Below are 9614 nucleotides of genomic sequence, written 5' to 3' on the forward strand. Positions count from 1 at the left end.
AACAATTAAAGGATCTTATAAGGGATAAGGAACAGCTTATTATAATAAGAACAATCAATTTATTTATTATGGACTGTTGGTCAACAAAAATTTTATTTATCTTTTCGAAATTTTTATATGAGAAAGGTTATATATAAAAGTTACCAATGCATGAAAGGTATTAAAAAAAATGCTTATACAGATATTTGCTCATGAAGATACCTATAACATGATTTTGCACATAGATATAGTTACGAAAAGATGCCTATGTAAAGATATATTTTGCAAAGAGATATTTATAATGGCATAAAATAATAAAGTGAATGTTTTGACTTTTATTAAAAAACATATTTTAATTTTTTTTTTTGTTTTATTTTTTTGTTATATAGATAATTATATAAAGGATATATAGTTATCTATGTTATGTAACTTTATTATAAATAAAATTAGTAGAGACTTACCCATATTCTCTTTATTAATTTGAATGCTTAAAATACTGTAAATGTATTAAAATGTCTAATTAATAAATCTATACACGAGGATTAAAAACCCATGTAATGAGACTCTCTATATTTACAAGTGTTAATACTCATGTTAGTTGAGACTCTTTAAGATTGCAAATAATATTATGTATTCTTATATAAATATTTGTACTTTTTTTTTCATGATAATTTTCATCATAGTTATAAATTAAATAGAGGTAAATTTTTGATAATAAATATAATACATAATAAAATGTATTCTAAAAGGAATAAATAGATCAAGAATTCTCAAGAAAAGAAAAAAAAAGTAACAAAATAAAAATAAATATATTAAGAGAGACAGTATTTTTTTTAATGATATTATTCCTATCTTTACATGAAACATTTACTATATAGTGTTGATTTATTAATTGGATATTTAAAGATCTGGGTAAAAGTAATGAATATCCAAGTTAATAAAGAGAAAATTTTTAGGACTCCTTTATAATTTTGTGTTATGGATTCTATATAATACAAAATTAGTTAAATTACCTTAAAAAAAAATGAAGGTCTATATAAGTTAAATAAAATTTATTTAAAGCAATCCACTTTCCTTTTCTGTTCCATTTTCTCCATCAAAATTTCCTTTTTTTTTACAAAAAAAAAATTTAAAAAAATAAAAAATAAAAAAGACATAATCATAGCCGAGATGTGTCTTAAAAAAAAAATAATTAGACACACTAAGTAGGTCAAAATTCTAGTATCTTGACTTTTTGCATGCAATGTAATCCTAGAGAAGACGTAATTATTTAAGTTTTAAATACTTGTTTAGTATTATGAAATTAACTACAAACATATATATATGTTTTATTAATTAGCCGTTTAATGACTTTGCTAGAGTATTAAAAAAACAAATTAATAAAGAGCATTTATGACTGAGTAAAATTTTATTACTCTTTTAATAGACTTATTAATTGTTATAAATGAGTTTTTAATTATAAAGAATTACTTATTCTTTTAGTTAAAAACATACAAACTATAACAATTAATAAAGTCAAAATTTTATATTATTCAATTTAATTTCAAAATATAACATTGATTATAACAAAACATTATTAATTTTTATCTTTTTAATTTTATAAAAGATAATTAAATTTTTATTTACTAAAAATTTCTCACCAAAAAAAAAAAAAAAAATTATTTTTTTTTTTTTTTAAAATATTTCAAAAACAAAATAAACAAACACAAAAAAAAAAATATATATATATATATTTTTTTTTTTTTATTAGTGTCAGTATATATTAGTTTGTACATATACACTAAACTAGCTTAGTGTACTACAAAAATTATGTCCTTTGTTACTCAGTCAGTGCATGGATACTTATGCATACACGTACAGTAACCTAGTATATTGTACTGAAAAAGGTTAATAATAGCTTTTATTAACCAATATATAAGTTTTATTAAGACAAACCTTAAACTGTATATTAATTAAGGTCAATGAATTTATTCATTGACCACTATTTAAGAATATGGATAACTAAAAAAATAAAAGATTTTTATTTTTTTTGCTTGTTAATTATTTTTGTAAATTATATTTTATTTAATCTTAATTTTAAAAAATAAAGATTTCTTTTTTTTTTTAACTATTTTCTTAAATATCAAACATGTGTAGATAATTATGTCATAGAAATTTTATTATGAAAATGATTAAAACTTATATTTTATAAAAGAAACTAATAATTTAAGGTACTATAACAAAAAAAAAATATTCATAAAAAGCATTTTAAAATAAAATTACTAAATCATAAAATTTTAAAATGAAAACAAATATATAAAAGAACATTTATTTTTAAGTTAATAGATATGTATAAAAAGAATTGAATATGTTAAAACATTTGAATTTTTTTTTTCTTTTATATAGGAGTATAGATTTACATAAGAATAATCATATTTTAATAATGAATATAAAATATTGAAAAATTATATTTCAGTGCAATAAATCTTAGGATAAAAATTATCCTCATCAAAATCATGTTGTAATTTTTTCTTTGTTATCTGTAATGGCTCTTCATCTAGATTATTTTGCGTTACTTCTGTAATTTCTTTTGAACATTTCTTTTTTCCAATTTCTTCAGTTTTACTTTTTTCTTCATAACATACGGTTTTTCTTCTATTTAAAAATTCTTCATTTTCATCTAATTGTTCAAAAAATAAGTTATCATCTATGTAAATAGAATTTTCATTTTTAGACAATTTTTCTACTTCTTGTGGTGTTAGCATATGTATTTGCTCCTCAAGATTTTTTATATTTGATCTATTAATTTCTCTTATATTAATTCTAGAATTAAAAAGATCTTTGTATTGCTCTTTACTTCTCACATGCATGTAAGCTTTTTTAAATCCATTTAGTATGGGATCAATAGTAAAACTATTAAAATTTTGTAGAAGAAAATTCCCAATGCTACTCTCAAATATGGAATAATACCTATCAAATACGCGAACACGATTTCTAAGTACCATAATAGAGAAATCATAATAAAAATACCATCCAAAAAAATGATAAAAAAGCCAACAAAACAGAGTTGCATGTAAATAACTCACAACATAATTAAAAGTAATAGCTATAGCTTTTTTCTTATTATGCAATGGTGCAAAATATAATTTCTTATTTGTTCCTACTTGTAACTTGTTAAAAGGAACAGAAGCAAAAAATAATTTTTTTCTTAAATAAATATTACCTACTTCATATAATCCTGCATAAGAAATGGGGAGTAAAGATAATGGAAATGAAATTAAATCCTTTATATTGTAAATTTTTTCTGAATTTCCACTTTGTATGTATTCTGGCAAATTTTTCAGAAAATCTAGATATTCAGGAGTCATTTGAGCAATAAACGCCATACATACAAGTTCCATTTTTTTATCAACAAACTGATACATTTTTTTTGAAACATAAAAATTAGAGCTAATTATTGCTTGATATTCAAGTAAAAGACTTAAATTATTTAAATTTAATATTGAAAATATATTAGAACACAATTTATGAAGATTTGCTAAAATAAAAGCTTTTCCAAACTTTAACTGAGTTATTGATTTTTTTGCGTAATATGGTAAAAAACTATTTGTTAAACTATCTAACATACTTCCATGAGATATGTAAAAATAATTCATGAATGAATCTTCATCAATTATTAATCTTAAAAATTCGTCAGAACCATATTTTTTATCAAGATCATCCATATACCTACTTAATTTTATAGTAAACATCATTTTAAAAGAAACAAATAAAGTTTTTGCAAAATATTTAGATGCCATTGAAGCATTAATTTCTTTTTCTCTATCTTTTTTGCTCATTTTAGAATAATTATTACTAACATTAAAAAAAAATATATTATTCATACTCTATAAAAAGATAAATATAAATCAATAAAAAAAAACGATATAATATAAATGAGAAAAGAAAAAAAAGAAATTAAAGCATTTTAGTATAATAAAAATGTAATATCATGTACATTCTATATAAATAAGTGATAAAAAAAAAGATATATATATATGCTTAACTTACTATATCATTATTTCTTCTACGTAAATAAAAACTTTTCTCAATCTTTTTAAAAAGTAAATAAACTGTTTGTAAAAAGGATGTATCCGAAAAGATGTCTTTATTTACTTCATAAATTGAAAATAGTATATCGACGACTTTTTTTAAGTAATCCCTATTTATTATAAATCCGTATATAATTCCAAATTTATAAAAATTTACACTATTTCCCATAATAGAATGCGAGTAAAAATAAAATTTTTTTAATTTTTTTTTGGGAATAAGTGAAAGATCATCGCTTTCTAAATTAAATATATCTGCATAAAAAATTATATCATGAAAATTCTTTGAATATAATTCATAAGAATCTTTCATTAACATTATTTTATTATTTATTCCGTAAATATTATGATGTTTATATAAGTTCTTTACGTTTTTTTGATTGAAATATATTTCATATGATTTATCTATAATTTTTTTCATTATAAGAATCCATTTTCTATATTTAGGTGTTACATAATATTTTCTTCTTATTTTTTCCCCTCTTTCAGTTTCTATATCTTCGTTATCATAATCTAAAAAAAAACGACCTAATTTAAAGCTTTTCATCCATTCTCTAAACTTACTTTCCATTAACAAAGTTAAAGGGAAAATATATTCATTCATATTAGTCTCAATAAGATAATAAAAAAAATCTAACTGCAAAAAGGATTGTAAATGGACAATGAATGTTATACATTTCTTTATTTTTTCAATAACATCATTACTTAAGAAACTTTCCAACTCTAATAATAAAGAAAAAAAAAAAAAAAGTAAAATAAATAATATTAAGTAAATATGTTAAAAAGAGCAAAATATATTTATGTTCTAAGGAAATAAAAATGTTTAAAAAAAAAGTAAAACATATAAATGTTTTAATTTCTTTTTTTATAGTTTTTTACTTTGTAATAAGCTTGTAGACTTATATTTTCTTACATATTGAGAATAATACTTTTTAATTGGTGAAGGAAACCAATAACTTGTCGTAATAGACCTTTTAAATTGATCTTCTTTTGCTAAACTTAAATACATAGCTTTTGCTATATTATTATGAATAATATCTACAAAAAGGAAAAAAAAAATTAAATTTTTATTTATATTGCATATAAGAAAAATTATATGGATAAATCAGTTGTTTATTTTCTATTTTATTTTATTTTATTTTTTTATATGTTTGTAAATTTTCATATTATATTTTGAATTTATGTTAATGGTATTCTGATAACTTCTATATATTATAAAACAAAGTAATGTATGCTTTTTTCTTTATTTTAATTACCTTTGTACGAGGTAAGCCTAAATAGTAATAGAAAAGTATACCAATTTATATCATGTGCTAAAAAGTTATCATAGTCTTCATAAATATTCATATTTTTTATTAATATATTTATATTTTTCACTTTAACAACTTCGGTAACGTAAGAAAAAAATTTTTGTATCATTGAAGGCTCGTTTTCAGTTTGACCTTATACAATAAAAGTTAAAAATTATAAAATATAGATATAATTTATAATTAAAAGATATTTGCAGCGCTTTTTTATAGTATTACTGCTAATATAAAAAAGTGTTCCTTCACACATATTACATATATTTTTATCATTTTTCTTATAATTTAAAAGAGAATCTATGTTGTAAGATAATACTTCATATCTCCTATCACCCATATGACATTTTTTAACACCTATAATATATAAAAGATTTAATTTTTTACTTCATAAAACACAATTTTTATTAATATTTTAATAAAACTACTATAAGTTTATTTTTTTTTTTTTTTGTTTTGTTAAATATAACTCATAATGATATATGTAACATAATTTTAAAGTTTACATTTTAATATATTTTCATAGAGCTCTAAAAGGCTAGTTTTTTTATCAAATGATAACTGAATAGCTAAAAAAAAAAACATAAAAGATGTAAATACATATATATGTTATTTCTCTCTTTTTTTTTTTTACCATTATAATACCCTGGTAAATAAAGAGAACTTACATATGCCTTACTTTTACCAGCTAATAACGTTAAAAAAAAAATAAAAAATATATATATTCAAAAATTATAAAAATATTTTTTTAAAATTATGGTTACTTAAAATTCCAGTAAGATTTAAAAGATGGGTATATAAAATACCTTTATAACTAAAATAACTATAATATTTTATAAAGTACAGAAAATTTATATAAACGTTGAATGAATTTATCTTAGATGGTACAGAAACATGGTATTCTGGAAAATTATATTTATCTTTTTTTTTAAGTGTAGTTCTGCCATATTCATTTCTAAATTTACCACTATCATAGACATTACAATTTTTTTCTTTATTACACATATAGTTGAAAAATTCTTCTTTTAAATGGGTATGCTCTAACAAAATTTGAATTTTTAAATTTGTTTGATATGCATTAGTATATAATTCCATTTGATATTTATTAAAATAATGAATTAAAAATTCCAATATTCTACATTCCTCTATGGTCCATGTCCCATCTATTTTTAAATACTGTTCTCTTCTTTTCATATCCGCCTCATAATTAGTACCCTCATTACAAATTAAATCTAGCGCTTTAAATCTATCTGATATATTAAATTGCAAAATTTTTTGCCAACTAAAAAACTTTATACTTCCTATTTCAAAATACTTATAAAAGAGTTTAAATGCTAATTTTAAAATAATAAAATGTCCTAAGGCTTAAAAAGAAAAAAAAAAATTTCTTTTAATATTAAAATAAAAATAATTTAATGTTACAAAAAAAAAAAAAAAGAAATACCTATAAAATGAGAACCAATTAAATTAAATATTCCTAAGTCATACTTATTAGATAATTTATCTAATTTTTTCATAAAATAGATATTTGGATGAGAAGTAAAAAATAAATCATTGGAATTTATTATATCCTTTAGTATATTTGAATTAATATTTTTTAATATATTATGTAAAAAAATATTTTTTTTGGTATTTATAGAGTTCGATTTAGTAGTTCTATGTAGCCATGTTCTAAAATCTGCTTGAGAAGATGAACTGGGAGTTTCCTTTATATTTACATAACTATAAAAGAGATTATTCAATTGTATTAATGAGCCTTTTAATTTTTTTGTATTTTTGTAAAAAATCATTGGTAATAACATACATTTTATTATTTTTAAGGTTCTCACAACTAAATTTTTTTTTTTAATAAGAGTAGAGTTTTCATAGTTATACGATTCTATTAACTGTTTTTTTGTTATATGTTCGTATTCCACCATATCTCCAATATTAACTTTGGATGTAGGTATAATATAATGATATCCTTTATTTGAACCAGCAGTAATTTTTATATTTTTAAAATTAGACAAATTCAGATGAACCTTCATTTCTGGTTTTAATAATGGTAGTTTTAATTCATCTAATTCTAATGACTGTATCATTAGCCTTTCTAATTCTATTAAATTATCATATAATTCTTTATTATCAATCATACTTCTTAATTCATTGATATTTCCATTTTTTTGAGAGAACTGCTCAGTCTGTGCTACAATAAAAAGGATAATAAAAATGCAGATGGATGCAATAACACATATCATTTTAGAAAATTATTTCAAGAATAATATTTTAATTAAAATTTTTATCATATTAATATTTCATATTACAACAGAAATAATGTATTATTTCACATAATCATAAAATAAATTAAAAAAAAAAATATATAAACTTTTTTTTTCAAAAAAAAAAAGTTCAATTCCCGTTCTTACATATATGAATATTTTAAAAAGTTTAAAATAATTACAAAATATTTATAAAAATTACAAAAAAAAACACATATTTTCATTTTTTCTAATAAAGTTTTAATGATTTCTTTTATCTATATGTGCTAATAGCAATAATTATCTTACATTAAAAAGCTAATAAAATTTTTATTTTTCCTAATACATATTTACAATTTCAGTGACAATTTATTTATTTTTTTTAATTCAGACTTTTAAAAGTTTTTCGAAATGCAAAATTGTTTATTATGTAAAAAAATATATATAATTTTTTTTTGAAAGTTTAAGAAAAAAAAAAAATTTATGTAATACATGTTCTAATTAAAAAGATACACACTCCTTAATGTTTTTTTTTTTACTATTTTTTAATTGTTATTGAGTTTTATTTTCAAAAAATTATTTTTATTTTTAAATAAAATATTTTTAATAAAAGAAAAATTATATTATATTTTAAAAATATATTTACGTATTATTATTTCATAAAATTCTCATCACACTAGTTGTATAAATTATTTTTAAAAAATTATTAGCATGGTGATTTATTAATTCCCCATTCAGAGATTTTTCTGGAGTATTGAGCAAACAAATCAATAGAGCATGCATAAACACTTATACTGATCTTTAATTTTATACTTATTTTTTCTTTATAAATAAGTAAATTTATATGCATAATACTTAATTTTATTAAGCATTTTTTTATTATTTCAGAGGCATTTATTTACTTTAATAAATGTACACCTTATTTTTATTAAAAATTTAAATCCTCTTTTAGATTATGATTATGTATAGTATTTAATTACAGCAAATAACAAATTTAATTTATAGTCAACTTTTCTTAAGATATAAAAATTAAGTATAAAAAAAAAATATACTTTTTATTTATTTTAAATAAAGTTTTATATCTTTTTATCTTTCAAAAAAAATTAATTCATCTCTTTCAACTAAATGAACTAAACAAATTAATTCTCTTTTAAATTAAAAAAAAAAAATGATTTTTTTTTTTAAATACAAAAAATATAATTGTTGAAAATTAAAATAAAAAAAATAGTTATATGTTTTTTTTTTTTTTTCCAGCCTTAATACGTGGCTAACTAGCATTTTTCTGACTATAAAGCTAAGTTTTATATTATAAAAGTTTAATAATAGTTTTTATCAATCATATTATGAGAATATGTATTAACTTTCATTTTTGCTTTTAAAAATAGAATAAAATTTTTGTATATATATATATATATGTAGTTAAATATTCCAATTTTTTATTTATGAACAATTGTAATTTTTTAAAAATTATAATTGCATTTATACAATTTGGCTTAAGTTTTTCTATTTATAACACTATATTATTACTTTAAATATGCATGTATTCATATTAAATAAATTCTTTCATTTATTAATATTCAATTAAATATAAAATAAATATAACATTTTATTCATTAGTAAAAAAAATAAAAATTCATATATTTTTCTTCAAAAGAGTTATTAAAATAATAAGTACAAAAAAAAAAAAAGAAATACAATTAAAAATATGAACAAATTTTTATATTCATTAAAATAATAAATATAATTTATATAAAATATTATAACGTTATATGGCTTTAAATTACAGTGTAACTGATTTATTGTCTACTCAAAGACTTTGCTAGAGTATTGAACAAACAAATTAATAAAGAGAATATATAACTAAATATACGTTTTTATATATATATATTTACTTATTTTATTATGTATATAATGGCATTTTATAATGTCTAATATTTAATTTGAATTAAATAATTATGTATTGCTTAACAAATATATATTTAGTTTTATAAATGTGTTTTTATTTACAAAAAACAAGTACATTCTTTTAA

The 9614-nt window shown here is 19.0% G+C and overlaps 1 protein-coding gene across 1 annotated transcript; it reads right to left on the minus strand.

Annotated features, from left to right (window-relative positions):
* Positions 1 to 2423: 2423 nt before the first annotated feature.
* PRELSG_0023500 (cytoadherence linked asexual protein, putative) lies at positions 2424 to 7584 on the minus strand (the record flags this gene model as incomplete). The annotated part of the gene is made up of 9 exons (XM_028680181.1): positions 2424 to 3845; positions 4009 to 4769; positions 4926 to 5084; positions 5303 to 5488; positions 5573 to 5704; positions 5854 to 5916; positions 5982 to 6035; positions 6112 to 6711; positions 6792 to 7584. 9 exons carry the CDS (start codon positions 7582 to 7584, stop codon positions 2424 to 2426), a joined length of 4170 nt encoding a protein of 1389 aa, XP_028531109.1.
* Positions 7585 to 9614: the final 2030 nt, after the last annotated feature.

Source organism: Plasmodium relictum (genome assembly GCF_900005765.1).
Source record: "Plasmodium relictum strain SGS1 genome assembly, contig: PRELSG_00_v1_301, whole genome shotgun sequence".
In the NCBI taxonomy this organism is placed as follows: domain Eukaryota; phylum Apicomplexa; class Aconoidasida; order Haemosporida; family Plasmodiidae; genus Plasmodium; species Plasmodium relictum.